The 22,369-nt window shown below is 45.5% G+C and overlaps 1 protein-coding gene across 5 annotated transcripts in view; it reads left to right on the top strand.

Annotated features, from left to right (window-relative positions):
• Positions 1-22,369, top strand: part of sd (TEA domain transcription factor 1 homolog scalloped) — a 182,268-nt gene that overhangs the window by 64,038 nt on the left and 95,861 nt on the right. For 2 of the 5 annotated variants that reach the window (XM_072298400.1, XM_019052297.2), the window contains exon 2: positions 836-904. The exons of the other annotated variants lie outside the window; for them this stretch is intronic. In XM_072298400.1, the coding sequence (XP_072154501.1) occupies positions 895-904 (10 nt within the window). In that variant the 5' untranslated portion in view covers positions 836-894. The remainder of the gene's footprint in view (positions 1-835; positions 905-22,369) is intronic. 5 annotated transcript variants of the gene reach the window in all.

Raw genomic sequence — 22,369 nt, 5'->3', positions numbered from 1 at the left:
CTTCTAATGCTGTTGTCCCGCAGCATAATCAGCGCCTTTTGGCGTACATTTTTCACGCATCCCTAAAAGGGGCGCTGTAAGGGTAGGCGCATGGATATCTTCATTTTGAGGGATTTAGGCCAGGTTTCCGGATGCCTATGAAAATAACGTATGCCCGAGATGACTTCCATCATCATGCTCGATCCATAATGACCTCTAACAATACCTTACCTCTTTTTTTTTGGGGTCCATTTTCTTCCAAAAATACTGTATGACGGAGAATACTGCAAACGAATCAAATTCGGTTCCCAAATATATCGTCATTTTTCCCCTGTCGTCAATTTGTTCAATGTTACTCAAATCAGGGTTGCCACAGTTAGGGAAAACGGGGAAATGTCAGGGAATTTTAAAAAGTCAGGGAAAACCGGGAAATGTCAGGTAAAATATGTTAAATCATTTGTTTTATAGAATGGGGTTGAAGTTTCGAACAACAAATTTTGCCTGAAAACTATCTCTAATTATGTCGTCTTAACCAACTGTCATATCTTCAATTGTCAGGTAATATCACCAAAATGTGTCACGGAAAATCAAAGAATGATCAGGGAATATAATTTTCCAAATTTTGCGGCAACCCTGTAAAATTCAAAACTGTAGAACCCTTTCGAAAACTGACCGTTTCGGCTAATCGGTTTATCGAAAGTTCAAGCCGGAGATTCAATCCAAATCAAAGCGCTGTGTTTTCCTCCTACCCCCCTCCTTTTTTTTATTTTTTTTATTCTTGCGTTATTTTGGCTCAGAGCGGGCTCGCTCAATGGAATTCTTGACACTAAACGTTTTGGATATCTTTCTGTTTCAGGTGAGTTCATGTGTTTCCTGATGGTTGGGTTTTTCTCTTTTAACACCGCCTGAACTTAAATGATCTCAGGTAGGCCGCAGCTAAATCATCGTCTCTGCTCGTCTCTCCCTCTTTGTTTCGTCTCCCTCCCCCCATTTTTTTTTATCTCCACTTATCGCTGTTTTATAGTTTTTTACTCCCTGCTCGCCGGGCTTCTATTTTTAAAGATAGAGTTATTATTAATATATTTTTATTGGTTGTGTCTTCTCTCGTCTCTCTGACGTCGTCTCTGCTTTATGATGTTGATTGAACTTTTTGTCTTCTGCGTTTCATGTCTCTTTTCCGCTGTTGCCTGTATTTGCGTGTCAATGTACCTACACTGGAAAAAAAAACACCTTGAATCTAGAGTCCAGACTCGTGAAAACATTGACAAGAAAAAATACTCTTGATTCAATCGGATATTTGCTTGAATCAAAACGAAATCCGCTTGAATTAAGAGGTTTGGTTCCTGATTTAAGCTAGATTCTGATTGAATCATGAGTAATTTTTCTTGTCGGTGTTTTTAAGAGTCTGGACTCTAGATCAAATGTGTTTTTTTTTCCAGTGTAGACGTAAGAGCACAATCTAGAGTTTCTCTGTGATAGCCGCATGGTGAGAAACTTGCAAAAGAACACTCTCAGATTTGGACCGCGTCAAGCAGGAAGAAACCAAGCCACATTAGGTGTTGCCACATTAAATAGGGAAATTTAATTTTTACGCAAAAACGGGTGTGCGGCTAGTTGTGCAATTTTCGGTGATTTTCTACATAGTACGCGGCAAGTTCCTCAAAATGTTCACCAAAATCCGCACAGACGTTCTCTTGTAGAAAAATTAAATTGCTCAGTTTAATGTGGCATGGGATATCTCGTCCCAGCCTCAACTTTTAGAGCTTTTTTTAGTTTCGGATTTCGCTCAGAGAAAACCAGTGGCATCATCGTGTTCCTCGCAAAATTTTACGCAGAAAGTATCATTTAAATCGCAAATTCCTGACGCATGCAAATGACGCATGGGACGCTTAATTACTGGTCGTCGGAAAATTAAAGCACGTAATTTTACTGGTATGTATGTAATCCGCCGAACTTTGAACGCACTTTCTTCGTTTTATTTGAGCGTTGCGCTTTTTTTCGTACCCGCCCATGTTGGTTTCTGTATTGCGTCCGTCTTAATTTCTCCGGCCATCCATTTAAAATTCCCACAATGGAGGTTGAGAAACTCGAGAAGAAGTGCGTGCGCGCGTCACCGTATCGAAGTCTGCCCCCCCTCCCCCCTCGACCTTTAGCGTTTACCCCCCTTCCTGCGGACCTCATATAATCTGAAGTCGCAGGCGCTAATAAGACAATTTAATTATTATCCCACTTTTACATGCGCACGGCCGGGCAGCCTCGCCGCGCCGCCGCCGCGTCGGCGCAGTCACAATCGCGGCTTTATCCCTTCGTTTTCTTGTCAACCGTAATCTCCACTCCGATTGTTAGTCACCGATTTTCTTCTTTTTTTTCCCATTCCTCTCGGACGAAAAAAATTCCACCGCCGCAGTCGGAATGCGGAGTGGGATTCCTGGCCGCTGCTGCACGGAGCCGGGCTGTGGGAAAGTGGCTGTAGCCGCCGCCCCCCTCGTCCTCCACTCCGGTGAATTGGGGGGAGGGGGGGGGCGTCGTCTTTTGTCTTTGGAGCCTTCTCCCGCCCATTTCAAGAGAGAGACAGTAAGCGAGAGAGAGAGAGGAAAAAAATTGTGTCCCCGGTTACCGATTTGTAGATAATATATCGGCGAGAAGCCGGTGAGTGAGGTGAACCGTTGCTCAGGTGGAATTAATGACTGTCTTGTTGACCTTTGCCGGAGTGTCTGGTCCTGGGGTCCATTCGCGGAGGGGGCCTCAATTAGTGCGCGATCGTCAACGAGTTCAAAGTAGAGTACCTTTACAGGGAGAGCATGGACAACTCGAAAATTTGGAGGTTAGGTTTGATTAGAGTCCCTTCATACTGAGAGTCAAGTCAATGTGAATCCATTTCTGACTGGTTCCCGTATTTTAGGCCTTCACAGTGTCACAAACGGGAATAAAGATTACATTTTCACCGATTGCAAAGATAATAAGCTGGAATGGACCATGGAATTACGGGTTCGGCAAGGAACAAACGGAATGAGAGAAGGAACGGAGAAAGGAATTTGAAAATGGGCCGATCTAAGATTACAAAAAACGTTCAATTTCTGTAATCTTTATTCCCGTTTGTGACTCTCAGAATAAAAGGACTCTAGGTATGATCAGGTCATGTAGCTCTTGGGGCCCGAAGAGGCAGCCAACCTGTGAACTCGAATTTTCCAGTGGTACCGATCTAAACTCCGAAGACTTTGATTTCGGTTTGACTTGACATTTTCTCGGTTTCAGAGTCTTCATCCTTGAAAAACGCTCGTTTACAATGCGCTGTCGGCCGTATTGATTAATCTTTCAAATGCATAGGTTGGCAGCGGCACCTTCCTAGTGATTTTCGTTTTTCACGTTGTCGCCCTTTTGGGCCCTAAGAGCTACTTAAATCTAGTTGTCCATACTCTCCCTCTAAAGGTTCTCCAGTTCAAAGCGCACATAATTTAGCGAAGAATCGTAATACGCTTGATTCCTGCCTCCAGTGGGTGGTTGCCTGAGGGTGGAGGTTTTTTAATCAAAATCATCGAGCCCCTAGACGCGCCGACGCGTACAGACAATTTAGACATTTTATCGTTCATCCTGGCAATACCACTCTCCTACCCTTCGCCAATAGGGTTGCCACAGTCAGGGGCGGTCTAGCCAGGCAGGGGTGCTGGGATGCTTCAGCACCCCAGAAATTCTGACAAGTATTCCGAGAGCCAGTTGATATTCAGTGATAAACTCGGGACATAAGTTTTGACCACTTACATCGATAGCCATACACGCACTGACACGGAAAATGGTCGTCTGCCACGTTGTAGCGTGTGTCATTACGTGGCAGACAACCATTTTCCGTGTCAGTGCGGATTTAGTGCTCAAACAGGGCCGGATTCACATACTTGCCGCTCATGGGCTGCTTTTATTTTGCCGCCCCCTTCTCACTCGTTTTGAAAAATCAACGAAAACCATAAAGTGAACGTGCCGGAGGGGAAGGGGTGCATAAGACGCGTTTACTCGTGTTGGACACATTTTTTGCGGAAGCCCTGTCGATACTACTAGGAAAAGTTCGTGGAACTTTGCGCGAAAGTTAAATTCCATAAGCCTAACTCTGTGTAGAAAAGTCCTTCCATTTATAAGAAATTAACGAAAATAAATATTATGGAAGAACAAACATAAATTTAATGTGGTTTAATAATTTTAACTTCTTTTGACCGCACTGTGTTTGGCGCAATGCGTAAAGTATTCATGCAGTCTTGTAGGCGCCATGCGTTTCACGCTGACTGCACTGTCTTTGACGCTATGCGTGAAGTATTCATGCAGTCTTGTAGGCGCTATTATGTGTTATAATGCCGTCCGCCGCGCCGAAGAAGGGCTTGTCCTATCTTGTCCTACTCATCTCAAGTCGTCGTCATCATTGCTCTCTGCGCAGCGCCGCTCAAGGCCAAATTGCGTGTTTGGTTTCTCTCTTAACTCGACTTATTGAAGGCGCTGTCCCTTGTATCACCGATAAACGACAAAATTATAAATTACTCAGAAAATGAGAGATTTTGTCGCCTTTTCTCGTTTGTAATTTTTTTTTCTGAATTCGATTTTTTTTATACGTACATATAAAATAAATGCAAAGTTTGCCGCCCCCTGAATTTGCCGCCAAGGGCCGCGGCCCATGTGGCCACCCCCTAAATCCGGCCCTTTGCTCAAACCTTTGTTCACGATTTCGTCACTGAACATCGTCTGGCTCACGGACTGAAACGGCTCAAGGGGCCTCGGCAGGACGCCTGTAGGGGCTCCTAAAACCTCAAAAACAAACCTAAAGGAAAACTTGGGGGGAGGGCGGCTCCACCAGAAAGGAGGGGCCCCGAAAACGTATCAGCACCACAAGAGCTTTCGAGCCAGGCGGACACTAGCCACAGTCTTATGTACTACTGGGAAATGTCAGGGAAGTTGAAAAAATCAGGGAAAATGAACGCAACTTTAGGCTCCTGTAACTGTTTCTTATGGATTTGAAACACAGGTTTCACACTTTCTCATTCCCCCGACCTACTTTGCGGGCCCTCCGGCGCGGCGCCCCAGGATTTCGTCTCCATATCACAGCAGTTTTGATAGCGCTCGTATCACTCGGTGTCCATTTTATCAGTTGTCCGGAGCCGATATACAAGGCGGGAGCATTATGTTCTGTTCGGTCACGTGACACCATGGGACTGGCGCACTACTTGCAGTTCCCAGTTGAGCGTAGTTGGCGGCGATTGGTGAGTTGATGGACATTCCGCCTTCTATAAAGTTGGGGAAGAATCAGTCTGAATCGATTTTTTTTTTTTCATTTCGGAAGTCAATTCAAATTAGAATCGGACCTCGGGCCGTTGCGTTGAGCGGGCGGAGATAAACCAGCGGAGATCTTACCTAATGAGTTTTGTTGTAATTGAATAATGAATAACACTCGTTGAGCCCGTTATATTGTGCACACGTGTTGTATTGATGCAACGATGGTCGCGGGTGCTCCTCAAGAGGCCTGGAGCGTTGGGGGGGGGGGGGGGGGGGGGGCAAGGCTAGGTAACCGAGCTCCTTTCTCCTGGCAGCCAAGAGAAATAAGATTGAGCGTCGTGGGCCGCGCGGATTGAGATCGCCTTGAAAACGACAATGGTCGGATTGAATCCAGAGCGGCACGCGATGCTCCGTGGACTCCACTGCCCGCAGCGACGGACGCGACCGATGGATACTTTTAATTGTAAGTCTTACTCACGCAATTTATCCAGACTGCTATGCAAGTGGGACTGCTCCACCGCAAATCCGATAGGATGCATTTATCCCCCTTTTTCTCCTGTATTTTCCCTCCCTTACTCAGAAAAAAATCTCGGCGTTTTTACCAAGGTCCGTTGGTAACTTTACCATCTCGGTTTTGTTACCAATTACTATGGTAATGTTACCGAGACCGAATAACTCTTACCAAAAGTACGTGTTTTTACTGGTTTTTTCAGGTGTGAATACCAATTTTAACGGTAATCAAGTCCTGGTAACTTTCTCGATTTTTACATTTGATTGCACAGTGCACACATATTTATGACCTTCAGCACATTAGAACTCCTAGATTCGCACATATACACATGCACGCTTGCTATTTTTCGATTTTTATTTCTTTAAATCGGAGGTCCGTGTTGTTTCTACTTTGCAGAATTAGTCAAAAAATGAAAAAGTTGATTTTTCCCCCCTCAACGCTCGCGTAATATCCTGCTCTCTTAGTTTTCTTTCCTCGAGAGAATCTAGAGAGCAATTAGAGAAAATCCCTGAGGTATTAGAACCTGATTATGAAGAAAAATGTTTTCTTTCCTCAAGAGAATCTAGAGAACAATTGGAGAAAATTCCAGAGGCATTTGTACCTGAAAATGAAGAAAAATGTTTTCTTTCCTCAAGAGAATCTAGAGAACAATTAGAGAAAATCCCAGAAGCATTTGTACCTGGAAATGAAGAAAAATAACCCTGGACACTATTATTGGGAGTAGCTCCACGGGCACTGTGAACGCTTCTCGCTTTCCTGGCCCGGTTTCGATGGGCGATGGCCTTTTCCGCGAGTCGAAGGCTCGTAGGGTAGCGCCAAAAAAATCTGGGACTCGTCACGCATGTGTTGATCGACGGAAGCATGCGGGGTAGGTGGGAAATGTGTCGACGAGCGAAAATGCCAAACTTTTCGGACGTGACGCCGGGCGGGGACGCCGGGACGCGCCGGCATTAATAGCAGACGGTATGCGCGGCGTCCGAGTCGCGAGCCCCGGCATTTGGCACGCGAGAACACCCCCGGATCGGGTTCCCAAAACCCCGCGCGAAGGGAAAACACTCAATGGACTTTTGGGCATCGCCCAATTTTTTCTTTCGAAATAGGTACGATATTTCTGGGAAACTTTTGAATTTTTTGGAAAATTTTTGCCATGATTTTATCCAAAGTTGCCACAGTCAGAAAATACCGAAAAATGTCAGAGAAAATGATGAAATTGTCAGGGATAAATTATCCGACATGTGGCACGCAAAAACACCCCCGGATCGGGTTCCCAAAACCCTGTGCGAAGGGAAAACTCAATGAATTTTGGGCATCGCGCAGTTCTTTCTTTTGAAATGCGTAATTTCTGGGAAACTTTTGAATTTCTTGCTTTGAATTTTTTGGAGAATTTTTGCCACGATTTTATCCAAGGTTGCCACAGTCAGGGAACACCGGGAAATGTCGGAGGAAATGACGAAATGTCAAACTAAATGACAAAAATGTCAGGGAAATATTATCAAGTCACCTTTATTTGCTTCTAAAAACGGATTTCACAATTCGAACGATAAATGCGTGAAAACTATTTCTAATTATGTCTTTTTACCCAAAATTCTGTGGCAACCTTGTTCATCCCGCGTTTTTGAAATTTTTAAAGGAAAACATTATTTAAAACCTTTCTTTGAACCCTTGCAAAATCCGAAATTTAGTGTTTCGTATTCTGTGAACAAGTTGAAAATCTAATGAAGCGCAGCCGAAAAATTTCGTTAGTTCCGTTCCTAATGTACCATGCACCGAAATGTTCGTGAAGAGGTGTAGTTCTTTCTCAGACTGCCCCTTAGAACCTAGCGGACAGTCTCCGCTGGACCATCTAATTCTCACAGTTTGTTTTTAAATCAGGCAGTAAATGCTGCAATTCCTTCCGGAGACCTGTCGCTAATACCGCGGTATCATCGAGATAAGCACTACCCCTGGCAGCAGAAACCACGCAACCGCTGCGGCAGATCGATGCAGATCCGGAGTTTTCGCCAAGCATGACAGTGCGGCGCGGTGTCCGCGAATCGGAGGAAGATTCCCACGAAGCTGATTTCGGCGTTGACAGCCCAAGAAATCGAAGTCATCTTCCAGGCCTCCCCGCAACCCGCTCTCCCGGTAATTACCCAATCATCGTCCCACGCTGCATCTCGGTCGCCGGAAAAAACAAAACGCGGATGATGAGATGAGCCCGCTTAATCCGCGGCCGCGGAGGGCCTCATTGGCCACGGGACCGCCATCGCCGTCGCCTCTTCGTTCTGGTTTCGGGAAGAATCTCCGATATAGGATTTGGAACCCTGGAACGGAATGGTCATCGACAGACCCAAAAACACCATCATACCATCATCAGCATCGGCTCTTTCTCATTTAGGCCGCTGACCCAATTTCGGTTGCGACTTTGCTAAAGCCGAGGAGGGAGTTTTTGAGAGAGAGATACCTCTCAGAATGAGTAGGGTTGTTGATAGTAAAATGGGAAACTTCAGGGGTTCAGAAACCGGTTGAGTGCTCGAGCCCGGAACACCCCCCCCCCCCTCGCCCCCCACTTGCGTGCGGTTGCAGCAGGAGCAAATTTTTCCCTGAAAATCAATCTCTAGGGCAAAAGCCGAGTTGCTGGATCCGTCAAAGAGAGGCAGGGGAAATCTGCTGACTTTTTTCTTCTGTCTTATTCTGTGCTCCTCGAAGTGAAAAGTGTCAACTGGAAGGAAATTGGTATTTAAATTCTTCTTGGCTGAACGCATACTGATAGAATGCGGACAACAGAATACTCAAAATAAAATACATGGGGGTCCGCCCCCTGGCTTCTACGCATCCCAACCCCCGGGGCAAGGCCGCTTCTTTCTCTTCTTACTTCTCTTCCTTGTACATCGAGCGTCTTATTAATGATTTTATTAGAATGGAGAAGATTTTTGAAATGGAACCCTTCCCAGAGTTCAATCCCTTCTCTCTCCTCAACCGTTCGAAGGAGGTGCAATCTCTCGGGTTTGATATCTTTCAATCCTTTTTTTTTTTTTTTTTTTTTTTTTTTTTTTTATTTTTATTTTTTTTTAATTTCTTTATTTACTTATCGATATGTTCTGCCGCGAAAAGTTCTTTAATGAGTGGCGCCGCGCCCGGAGTAAGAAGAAGAACTATTGTTTTCACACATCGGAGCGTCCCCGAGCGGGTTCGGACATGGGCCGGGATCGCTCCGGGTTTCCTTTCTCGGCGAGTGGATGACCTCAAAAGGTTCTTAATCCCGGGCCGGTGGTGCGGCAGCGGCGTGCGCGTATGTAAGGTCGCCTCCGGTCTCCGGAGCGAAGCGCCACCGTCCCGCACAGTGAGTTATTAGCCGGAGTCGATGAGTCACGAACTGCCACCGATCACCGTGCTCCGGTGGATTCGCGGCGGCATTATTGGATTTATTACCTCCGAGATAAGCTTTGAACGGACGAGCACCCACAACGCTTACTCAGCAAGACGATCTCGCTTGCATTTCCACCTGGTTCCTCGATGCCTCGATTTTGGCAATCGCATTATATCGCCTCCTAGGAGTCCTAGGAGAGTATACCTTCATAGACAGAGTATGGCCACTGAACGTGCCACTTTTATTGACATTTATGAACATTCTTGGCCGTTTTGGTCTGACATTGGAATCTGAATTTAGTCAGTGACATTTTTGTGTCAGAAGGTTGGCTACCCTTTCATTAGTCTAGTTGAGAGAGGAACCAAACACGCAATTTGGCCTGGAGCGGCGGAGCGCAGAGAGCAATGATGACGAGGACTTGAGATGAAAAGGAGAGGGCCTCGGCGCGGCGGTCGGCATGTAACACATATTAGCGCCTACAAGACTCCATGGATACTTCACGCATATCGTCAAACACAGTGCGGTCAGCAGCGGTCGCCGTGTAACGCATAGCGCCTACAAGACTGCATGAATACTTCACGCATTGCGTCTAACACAGTGCGTTCAGCAGCAGTCGGCGTGAAAGGCATAGCGCCTACAAGAGTGTAGGAATACTTCACGCATTGCGTCAAACAAAGTGCGATTAGCACGGCGCGGCGGTGGAAGTTAAAATTATTGAACCACATTGAAGACCAAAGGGATATGGAGGGATCCTATTTGTGGAAGCGGGTGGTTGCAATGAACATAGGCGGTAGGTAATAGACTAACTAACGGCAACCACCGAGAGACCCTATAGTAAGCCTATCATTTACCTCCTTTTTTCTATAAGAACCAACCGTTTCAGCCAAGAAGGTCGCTCCATACTCTCTATGTCTTCTTTGTCTATAGCTTTATCTATCAATTGGAACAATCAGCCCGCAGAACTTGATGCTGTGACTAAGACAAGCAACCCATTCACCTTTTCCATGCCCTCTCGAGACGCGTCCAGTCCAGTCTTGGACTTTTCCAGAGGCGGGCTGTTCCCATAATACCATTTCTGCAGTGCATAGACGAGCGGAGTGCGGAGTGACCAGCGCCGGCGGGGCCGAGGCGCCACCGCGAAGCTGCGCGGCGACCGGAGCGGTGCGTGGTGCGGTGACCGGTGACCGGTCGAGCAGTCGCGCATCGGTGGATTTGTCACCGACGCTCCTTGACGCGCGTTCGCCGTGCACGCCTCAGATCCCTGATCCGCTCATTATGCGCCGCTCATTGTTCTTAGCGCTCGCCCCGATATTTCACGGACTAATTCGATTAAGAATCAAGTTCGCAGCCACGCCGATTGCGAAACGCCTCCGCGCGCGGGAAATATTCATATCGAAATTGCGCCGCTGGACGGATACAGATCGCGGGCTGATCTCCCTGTTTCCTGCATTCAGTAAAGCCTACATCTTCAAAATTTGATTTCATCCGAGAGTCGATCAATCTAATTCAAATGATTCTGCTAAAACAGCATAATTCGTCTTGTTTTTTTTAAAAAAAAATCAGGTTTGCGAAAGGAATGTGTGCAAAAATTGCCCTCGTTTCAGGCGAAACGGCAGTAAGTCCAAATAATTCCGCGAGAGAGCTGTACTCGTTGTTTTCGAGTGCAAATTGCCACCCTTTATTCTTGATGTCCTTGGTTCAACATGTTCATTCTGCGAACCCCCTAGGGGGGTTCTGGGGGAAGAGATAATGAGTCAGACTTCAATCACCCGAACACTTTTTGTGAGTCTTGTGGGTTATTATCGACAATTTTATGGAGACCGGAGAATTCTTCCAATAAAATTTTCCACTCGCACGGTAAGGTCCATTTCCTCAAAACTTCACTTTGGCACTTGCTGGTGTCTTCGATGGCATTTTTGGCACTTTCTGGTCTCTTTGGTGGCACTATTGGCACTCGCCAGTCTCCTCGATGGCACGGCAGCCGGCAGCCCTGATCCGGTCATTATGCACCGCTCATTGTTCTTAGCGCTCGATTTTTCATGGGCTAATTCGATTAAGTATCAAGTTTGCAGCAGCCACGCCGATTGCGGAATGACCCCATGAGAAATATTGACATCAAAATAATCATACCGCCGGGCAGATTCAGATCAGCCGACCGATCTGCCCATTTCCGGGATTTAGTTTTCAACGGCCTGCAGCGGCGGTCCTCCAGGCCCCAAGTTAATTTAGTTTTTAATCCGCCAGGAAAGTCATCGCGGTGGCCACGATGTCAACACCGATGAGTGATGCGCTTTTCGGCCCTGCTGACCAGGTTCTTCAAGCGGTGTCCTTCCGTCCTATCGCTCGGACCGCGCGAGCATTGAGCCGTGAAAATCTAATCTTTGTTTAAATCCGGAAAACGTCTAATCATTTATTCATTCAAATCGGACGCTCGCCGCAATGAGGTACGGATTAGTTCTCTCATCACCTCGAAAAATTGCCATTTTCCCTCGGATGAGGTCAACGGATTCGAACGTGGATTTTCTCACGATTTCACGGTGGACGATCAAACGATGACGTGGCTCCTAGCGATGCGGAAAACTTGGGAAGTCGGAGAAAAGATCCGATAAATTCCTCCCAAAAAAAGGAGCGAAGAAATGATTGGAATATACCTACTTTGTAGGGTAGGACAATCAGCTTTTTGTGCCTCAACTGCTCTTCATTGACATCGCTCGAGTTTCCATTGAATCCAATTGAAATGATGCCGTAATTTGCGCGAACAAGTTTTCTTTTTCTTTTTTTTCACATCTCCAGTTAATTAAAATTTTGATGTTTCGGCAAAGTTCTTTGCGAAGATTCTGTATATTTCCGCCTGCAGTCGGAACTGCATTTTTTTCTTGGAATGGCGCAAGGGTGCAGAACCTTCCAAGTTTCCAAATATTCACGCGTCCGCCAGCTGGCTCTCCACATTTTTCTCATCAGCTTTCCACAAAATTTCCCAACAATCCAAGAAAACATGACGTATCTCTTCTGTTTTCCTTGATTTTCGACTTCTGGCCCCTCTAAATGTTCCCTCCTTCCACGTTTTCGGGGCTTTTCCACATTTTCTCGCGCGCGTGATCGGGTATTTTCTGCACCTCTGGAATGACGGAAGACGATGCTAAATAGGGTTCCTTCTTGAAGGAAACGAAAGGTGGCAACAGGGAGTTATCTACCAAATGAGAGAACGCCAGCTCCCTGAAGGTCCTCGGAAAGGTAGGAGCATTTTGAGAGTGGCTCTTAAGTATGTGAACAAGGTTTTCATGAAAAGTGAGCCAATACGAAACAGAAGGCGACCAAGATGCTCCAGCCATTTAGGTTTTCATCCGTCTCGTCGTGTGTGCGGAAAAATTCGATATAATGAGGAGCTGTGACGCAGCGGTGGGAATGAGTCTTTTCAGCTTGACGGTCAGTCGGAACCATTTCTTTGTGACGAGTGACCAGACCCGTTCGAATTTATGTCATCCTTCGCATCGCTTCACCTGAGTTTCGTGCCAGTCGACGTTGACGATAAGCGAGCGTGATTTTCAAGGACGTGGCGCCGCGCCGGCCGTGGTCAGCGCAGTATGGTCGCTCCTTGGTTGGTAACTCCGTGTTGCTACATTTTTTTTTCTTCTTGTCGCTCCGCGGCCGCGGCGCATTGTCTCCCGGGGTGCGGGGTGCCCCCCCCCCCCCCCGAACCGGCACCCCCGCCCTCTTTCCCGCCGCTCTTGCTTCATGGACCCGCGAGAAGCTGTGCAGCCAAGTCGTTCGACGGTCTCTGTGAATCACGCGGGAAATCCGATGGTTTAACGATGGGATTCGGCAACGACTCACCGAGGACGAAGTGGAACCGATATTCTCGAAATTATGTGAGCGCCAAAGTTTCAAAAATAGATTTTTTGGCCTCTACCAAGCTGCATCTCAAAGCAGATGGACGTTTAAGAACATAAAATTTCAAGGCCTCAGTTAAAGTTAAGATCGGCGGTTTTTCTACCGATTGGGTACGGTCAGACTCAGATATCATGATTTTCTCGTTTTTCCCAAAATCGTGTCGGTGGTTTTCACGTCTTTTGGAAAATAGTCGCTTCAATTTGACTCATGACACTCGTAGAGAAAGATTTGAAACTTAGCACGGAGGAAAAAACTTCGTGCGTGGGACCCGAAGTTGAGGTCATATGGATCTCTGAAGTTTTCGGATCACGTATCAAAAATCTTGACGTCCAGCTGCCGAAGTTCGGGTCAGACATCTGAAATACTTCGATATATACCGAAGGGTTCGGGGTCACACATCTGAAGTACTCCGGTACATACCGAAGTGCCTCTACGTCTGACCCGAACTTCGGCAGCTCGACCTCAAGTTTTCGGATGCGTGATCAAAAAACTTCAGAGATCCATATGACCTCAACTTCGGGTCTCATGCACGAAGTTTTTTTCTCCGTGTGGAATTTAAATTGTCGTCGACATTGTTATCACAGAGTCGTAGAATCGTAAGCAGGGAGAATGACTATCTACGGAAAGCACGCGCGGATGCCCAAAGTAAATTCATCCATGCTACCCTGAACAATTTCTTTACTTAAATTTGAATCGGCTCGTACGAAACCTGAAAGTACGAAAGTTTCTCTTATCTTAAGAAAACTGCGGAAAACTGTACACAAACTTTTTAAGCTTGAGGTGAAATGGTGTCCAAGACTGAAATAGTACGTTAGTGGATTGGAGGAAGGGAGCCCTATCTGTTTTCAGCTCCTCCTCTAGCAGAAATAGAGTAATTTAAAAAGGAAAAGAAAATGGATATTAGCGGTTTCACATGAGCCGATTCGTCCACTGTTATGGAGCTAATGATCTCGGAAAATCCAATTCCTTCGACCTCCATCCAAGGAGGATTCCTAAGAGGCCATCTTGTTCGATGTCATCCACTTCCAACACTTACAATTCTTCAATCGTCCAATCGCTCGAAGGGGGGGGGGGGGGGGGGGCGACGTCGACGGACGGGCGCAAGGCAAGGACTGACCTGAGCTCGTTGGATCATGAGTGAACGGTCAACGGTACAGCACTGTGTCCACGGTGCTCAACAAGAGCCGTGGGGGGGGGGGGGGGGGCGTTTTGTATTGTAACGCCTCGTTACCTCACGCCTCGCTCGGGTCCGTTGCTGTGCTCGCTCCTGTTGCATCTTATCTGTGCCCGGGAGGCCGGTCGCGACGACAACGATGGACGCGCGATGTAGAGCATCTTGATGGCCGAACTCGGAACATCCATCACCGGGATGAGCAGCCGGGAATCATATTTCCGCTGCGATGCGCTGTCAGAATGGGCCGTTTACTCGGAGTTAAATTCGGTAGTTGAATAAGCGCAGTGCATATGATCACGGACGGGAGGTAATGACCCCGGACCAAAGAGAAATACATTCACTGAACTCTTTACTCGAGGGGACCCTCTACGCATGAGGAGAGAGTGTCGCCAAGAGGAGGAAGGCCTTCTTGACTGTTAGGAATGGATCCACCACGAGTTCATTTTATTCTAAATGGTTTGAACTACACTGCACCAAAAAAAAAAAAACTCCGGCCGTGTAAGCCGTACTGGCGGGCTAAATAGACATACCGTCCACGTTCCGGGCTCAGAGGCCGAGAGTTTCGGACGTAGTACCCGGAGCAATCGAAGCTACAGTTTCGGGAAATTTCGGGCTCTGAGCCCAGAACGGATGGTATGTCTATATAGCCCGTAAGTTTTTTTTTTTCAATGCGTTATTTGGACTGCGTTTAGTAGAAAGGAACCAAGTCACTTCAGCTGATGCCAAATTTAACCGCGCTGAAAAATATGGAATACAGGAAAGTCTGAGATTTTTCTCCCCTTTCTTTCAACCATTAAGAAGCCACAGTATTTTGCCAAGAAAAGACCGCAGACTATCATATTATTTAACCTCTTGAAACTTTAATGGCGGATTTATGGACTCCTTCTTCGAATTCGAGTATGTGAGTGAAAACGAATTCCGAGAAAAAGCTGCTTAATGCTTGCATTTTACATTTAGAGAGAGCACGTCGAGGTAAGGCAGAAAATGGCCTCGGTGCCCGTATACCGCCGTTTCAATTCCGTAGCGTCCGGACTGTGGTATACTTCGCTAAATGGACGCGCACGCTGCAGACAACAGTGGTGAGCAGACACTGACAGCAGTTTCAGGTTTTGTCGAAGACAAGGAAAATCGCGGAAAGTTATTAAAAAACAAACGAGTCGGAAATATTTCATTTGATTTTTTTTGTTTTCTTTTTTAATATTTACTTTAAAGTTTAGTTCTATTGCGATTATTTGGACAATGGACGATTTGAAAATTGCTTATTCACAGAAAGAAAAGAAGGCAATGTTCCATCACATGGAGCCGTATGGCGGAAAGACAGTTCAAACTGACTTTTTGATGCTTAAAAATCGGAATTTGGGATCGAATTTTTTCCAGAATATGCATTAAGACTAGTTTTACTTCAAATCATTAATCTCAATTTTTTCAAAAACTGCACTTATGCGCCTTGTCCTCTAAGCCTCTCGATCACCATGCAATTCAGAACAGGCGAGCGAAAATGATTCACCTGTATCGATCTCATGGCCGTATCTTTTCGTGCGTAAATAAAAGAGCGGAAGTAGCCGAGGAGCCTTTGAAAATATATTAAGTATCATGAGCTGTGTGTCGCAACGGTGCCTTTGGCGTGGGTTGTGATTTAAGAGCTGCAAAGGGAAGATGGGAGCGAGAAAATGGGCGCAACAGGCTCGGGAACGCCGCGCCGCACAGTGGATCGAGTCAATAAGAGAGGTCGGACATGAAATTCTTGACAAAAGCTACGAATTCTGATGGTTATTTCGTCACATTTTGAAGTTCAAGGAATGCTTCTAGATGGAAATTTCCCGAGAGAAACCAATGGAACCACCGTTACAACTCTAAAGTTTTGTATATAATTGGAGTTATAAGCGCTTAAAGTTTCCATATTTTGTCCGGCCTCTCCTATTGACTCTATCCACTGTGCGCCGCCCGTCGCGGTCCTTGGCCCTTTGGCCGCCCAAGTGCCACAAACCACGCTCATCTGCGGTTAATTAATTCGCCGGCATGACTCCGTGCGTGCCGTAACGCATCCCGGCGAGTATTGCCCTTCGGGGGTGCCGCCTTCCCAACCGGGGAAGGGGTCGTCAGTTCGTCACGAAGGGTGAATGGGTTCGCGCTCATGGCCGCTGGGCACTCTCCCGTCCTAAGGAAGAACGCCGTATAAACCCTAAGGCGTTGCCAGATTTTCCCTGACAGGGTGTCTACAAGTCCGGAAATAGTACTGATTTTTTAAGGGCGGTCCGGATGTACCGAAAAAGTGCGGAAATTCCGCAAGAAGGTCCGGATTTTTTTTTCATTTTTTGTCATTTTGGACGCAATTTGAGCGAGAAATTCAAATTATTGAAATTTTTCGAATTTCGTCAATTGAGGGTTTCAAGCGTTTCAAGCATCGACATTAAAATCATGAGAATCGGTACCAGACATGTCTGAAAGTGAACCGAAAAGAACCTGAAGGTTTAAATGTCAGACGAAACCACCGATGAATTAGGGAGCAAGTAACACTATCGAAGGAGCTTATAATCTTACCCCTAAAAGTCGGGGTATAGTCGGTGAATTTTGCTGCGAAACTTCGAATTTTCCTTTCCTGTTGAATTTCTTGAATGTTCAGCGCTCACGCTCAGTATCAAAATACTTTCAATTTTGCACTCGTTTAGTCATAGGGAACGATTTCATGGATAAATCATTGGAAATTCAGACGATAAAGTGGGAAATTTTTTTGTTAAAAATCTCCAAAATTCAAGTTTAGAAATTCAAAGAAATTTTTCGCACGAGAAAACTGTTTTGTTGAACCTTTATTATTCTATCCCTCGTTCCAATTCTGTTGGAAATGTCGCGTGTCTCTTTTCCGGGAGTGCAAAAATGTGCCGTCTGAATACTGCCGTGCTAAGGAAGAACGTCGTATGAACATTCGATAGTTGCCAAATTTCCTTCGATAAAACGTCCATTTTATGGAAAGTAATGCCTATTTTTCCTTGAAATTTTCAGGTCCTTCAGGTAAAATTGCGAACAGTATTAACCGAAAAATTAGAGGAAAAATGTTCATAAGTTTACCAGGAATTCCGTGTTGTATCAAATGAAATTTGGCAACGCCTGAAGGCTCATACGACGTTCTTCCTTAGGAAACGCGCGACCACGATCGCGGAGCCTGGACTCTGCTCGCGCTTGTGTCTGTGCCGCTTCCGGTTCCGGACTCCGGAGCCCGCTCTGCCAGATAAAATTAGATTCGGGAGTCCTGTAACTATGCAGAGCTTCGCTTAAAAAAAGAAGTGAAAACTGCACTAAAAAAAGCTTCGCGAAAACAGTGTTCGGCGTGATTTCATCAGGTTGGAGCCCCTGTTTTTATTCAGCGTGATATCGGGGCCTCAAGCGTTTTTCTCAGTTCATCCTCGCTCACAACCCTATCGTTATTTGTTGAGTTCCAGTTAAACATGGTGTCCAGAACGGGAAAAACCGGGATTCATCAGGGAATCTGTTCCAGAAACCGGGAATCTCTTCTTCTACCGCTTAGGTATCATTTCGTTTTCAAAGGCGGTCTAATCTGACCGAGCGCTACACGGAGAAAAAAACTTCGTGCGTGGGACCCGAAGTTGAGGTCGTATGGATCTCTGAAGTTTTTGGATCACGTATCTAAAAACTCGAGGTCGATCTGCCGAAGTTCGGGTCAGACATCTGAAGTACTTCGATATATACCGAAGGGTTCTGGTCACACATCTGAAGTACTCCGGTACTTACCGAAGTGCCTCGATGTCTGACCCGAACTTCGGCAGCTCGACCTCAAGTTTTCGTACGCGTGATCAGAAAACTTCAGAGATCCATATGACCTCAACTTCGGGTCTCATGCACGAAGTCTTTCTCTCCGTGTATTATTGACTTTTGGAATGACACATTTGAAGCTTCAAATCATTGAATGGAGAAGCTTTCATTGACCAGATAACGTAAACACTAGGAACGGTTTCGGAATTAAAATGTTGAATTGTTGAGTGTGCCCCGAAGAAATGGCTGAAAGATAAATTGAAATCTATATTCATGTATGGAACTTCGGAGAGTTACATTGTTTTCCACTAGAAAATCGCGGGGAAGTGGGAGAAAACTTCGTTTTCTCATCAGGGAATGAGCTCCTGAAATAAGGGAAAAATCAGGGAATGAGCCTGGTAAAATTTCGTGCATCGCTCTGAAGCCAGAAAGTTGAAAAATCTGAGTTTTTTCTCTAACGCGTTCGCCTTCTGGTGTAAATGTTACCAAATTGAATCGCCCAAGCGAATTCCTAAATTAAATCATAAATCACCATGAAACGTCAAATATTGATTGTTGGATTGTTCTTGGGCAGGGGGAAAAAACATAACGTATGGCGCAGGTTGAGATCAAGAGCACTCGGATCTTTCATCAAGCTCGTAAAACAATCCGAATACATACATACATTGATTTCTCTGCTTGGTCTCAGGTGAGGAATCGACGCTGTGACATCATTACGTAGCGCATAAACATGAGGGTAATCGTGCTTTTACGAGCACTTTGAAGACTACATTCCTCCGATTTTATACTGTTTCATTGCCGTCGCTAAAAACGAATCGGTTTTTTTTTCGCCCTCAGCCCGTATCGTGATTTAATCTTTCGACGGATTGATCCTGAAGCGTGGAGTGTCGCCGATTAGACTGCAGCGAAGATCTGCGATTTTCACCAGGCTTTAACCGATCATCAAGACGGGAGAGGGTTTCCTCCCTATTGTTTTTGGTTGATACATTTTCTCCCTTTTACTTCCTTCTCTTTCTTCTGGAAAATATAGATGCAACTGCTGACTGATTATTAAAAATGATAGACTAAACGATAGACAAAGAAATCATAGGCAGTAGCGGTCCTGTTAGTTGAAACGGGTGGTTCTCATAGACTGAGAGGGAAAATGATGGACTAACTGTAGGGTCTCTGATCGGTTGCCGTTAGTTTGTCTATTATTTACCTCCTTGGCTCATTGCAAAAACCCGCTTCCGTCAATAGGATCCTCCCGTATCCCTTTTGTCTTCTTTGTCTATAGCTTTGTCTATAAATTTTAATAATCAGCCCGCTGGGGCGCTACTGAGATAGGAAGATCCTGTAGACAGTGTGTCGGGGCTTTCTGCACCGTAATAGAATGGAGTCGTACGCAAGTCGTTTAGTGCCTTTTTGCAACAGGTTTCTTCCCTCTTCCGGAAGGTATAAAATTAGGCTCCTGTTACAGCAGGAAAGTCCATGGTTCCATCGTATACTTCATACTCCTCTAGTTAGGATATTCCTTGAAATCTCTTCAAGATACTGCCTCTATAGTCTCCTCTACTGCATCAAAATGCCTTGTCTTCCAGTAACAATGGAGGATTTCTCCTGGCGGAGGACGTCTCTAGGATAGTCTCGAAATGCAGCCTTGATTCCATCGAATAATATTTATCAACTCTTGTTTTGAAACCTACTATTTTTTCCTCTCGTTGCGTTAGCTCCATACATCGCAATAATTGATGATAGAAGAGTCCTCTTCATCTCAGGAAATCACCGCAGACTTCCATCTCCTCGTCCAGAAGAATATTATCTGTTCGCTTTCCTTTGTTTTCCGCAGCGTGGAAAATACGATGCAAATCCTGTGACCTTTTTGATGCACAATCGACTGTTTTACATTTCTATTTTTAGCGGCTCGGCCTGCAGATGCTCCTCCATGAACTGATGAGAGTGGGAATTAGGATTCCGCACCAGGAGAGCAGGAGACGAGAGGACACGTTCATTTCAGCGTTGTCGCTCAGCTTTCATTACTTGGACCGAGTTTATCGGAAAGGAACCAACCCTCATTTTCGAAAACATTGAGTCAAGAATGTACTCGAGTTTCACTAGACGCATATTTTCTCCTGCCAAAAACTGAAAGTCTAAAAACAGATACTAGTCTGTGAGAGGAGGGGTTTAAGTTTATTTTTTATATTGAGCCTTATGCAGGAATAAAACTTCAAACTTCTTTTTCTCAGTTTCAACTTAATGGGGGTTGGTTCCTTTCTGATGAACTCGGTCCATTTTTTATCTCACCGAGCTACGAGGAGCAGACGCCGAACAGTGCACCTTCATTGCGAATCATTTCCCCCATTCAATAAACTTCGTTCCTTGATAAAACGAATGAACCCCCGCATGTATGTCTGTAAGTTGCTGGGTGCTAGTGGCAACATGGAGAACAGCACGTGCGGCCGTACCCCCAGACTTGTTTTTTTAGCGCACAGCGAATCTTCTATATCTCAACTTTTGTGCTAAATAGACGTGAATTATGGAACGGCTTGCACTCTCCTTATGATAGGTCCTTTTACTCTTCGTTCCTTTTTTTCTCTCTCTTCGAAGACCTCTTCCTCCGTGTCTCTCTTTCGTTTTTACAAACATTTTTGAGGGTCAAAATACGCGGATAAGAGTCAACTCTTTTGAATTTTTTTCTTTCTTTACATTTTATCCCGTGCACTAGTTCCTACGTTAAAAACGTTCAATTAACTGCGAAATGGTTGAACTTGGGAAAACAATTTTCATTTTCTTCATTTTTTTAACATTTTCTAACAATTTCCCGAGTGTTTCCCGCTCTGCTCTGCTCTGTTGCCAAATTAATTTCTTCTAGAATTTTTGTGTCGCTGTCCGACTCGCTCTTACTAATAATGTCGTAAATTGTTCAGTAGCCCTCTCTCCTCCTCCCCCAAAAATTGAAGTACTCATTTGATTTCCCACTTCGGCAACAATGACGACCAAATCCAAAATTTTTGACCCACCTCCCGAGTATGCTCAAAAGTGGATGGATGCCAACGTTGCCTTTAAGTCATCGAAACACCGAGATAAACCCTCAAGTGTTTTCACTCGTAAGTTGCAACCGTGTTTTTTAGCCACGGAATATGAACCAAATCTAACTCGCGGAAATTCGGCCCTAGCGTGTAAAATGGGCGAATTTCGGGTCCGAATCGGCAACATGATTTCACCGGTGGAGATTGCGGCCGCGGAAAGTCGAGTAGATGTCAAGGGCAGTAGACAAATTAAATCGCACAATTATTTGAAGTGAGCAAGTGGTATTTGTGTTTCATTTCGCGGTCCGCAACCCGCAACTCGCACCGCGCGCGGCAAAAACGAAAGACACCCCCTCCTCCCTCCCCTCGCCACTCCACACATCCTCGACCAGCCGAAACCAGACGAATAAATTATCCATTTTCATTTTTATTCCCGCTTCGGCTCTCGCTTTTATCAGGCCTGCTCCCCGCACGCCAATTTGCACATTTCGCGCCCCTCCACCTCCAACCTGATTTCACCTTCTTTTCTTTTCTTTTTATTGGAAGGGATGGCGCGGATGGATTCACACATGTTTGAAAAATCAACAGTTTTCGGCAACATCCCCCCCCCTTCTCATTTTAACGGAATAGGCGGTATACTGACCTGTCCTATCCCTTATCATGCCCTCCTCTGTCACGATTCGAAGAAAAGTTTATGGAGAAACTTTTTTTTTTTTTAATTTTTTGGAAACACATGGCTTGTAACGAAGTTTTTCGGCGAAAAGGCTGTGTTATGGTTAAAGACAGGGCCGGATTAAGGGGGTGGCCACATGGGCCGCGGCCTATGGCGGCAAATCTAGGGGGCGGCAAATTTTGCAATTTTTTTAAATGTAGGTATAAAAAAAATCGGATTTAGAAAAAAAAATTACGAACGAGAAAAGGCTAAAAAATCTCTCATTTCCTGATAGTACAGTAATTTCTAATTTTGTCATCTTTCAGTGATACAAGAGACAGCACCTTTTACTTAGTCGAGTTAAGAGAGAAACCAAACACACAATTTGGACTGGAACGGCGCGACTTAGGGAGAAATGATGACGAGGACTTGAGATGAAAAGGAGAAGCCCTCGGCGCGGCAATCGGCATGTAACATATATTAGCGCTTACAAGACTGCACGAATACTTCACGCATTGCATCAAGCACAGTGCGGTTATTGTGGTCAGCGTGAAACGGATAGCGCCTACAAGAATGCATGAATACCTCACGCATTGCGCCAAACACAGTGCGGTCAGCGCGAAACGCATAGCGCCTTCAAGACTTCGTGGATACTACAATTACTACACGCATTGCGCAAAACACGATGCGGTCTGCGCGGCGCGGCGCGCAGCGGCGGAAGTTAAAATCATTGATTCACATTTATGCTTGTTCTTTCATAATTTTTTCGTTCATTTCTTATGAATGG

The sequence above is a fragment of the Bemisia tabaci genome, chromosome 3, assembly GCF_918797505.1.
Source record: "Bemisia tabaci chromosome 3, PGI_BMITA_v3".
NCBI lineage: Eukaryota > Metazoa > Arthropoda > Insecta > Hemiptera > Aleyrodidae > Bemisia > Bemisia tabaci.
This window is presented reverse-complemented; position numbering and strand designations above follow the sequence as displayed.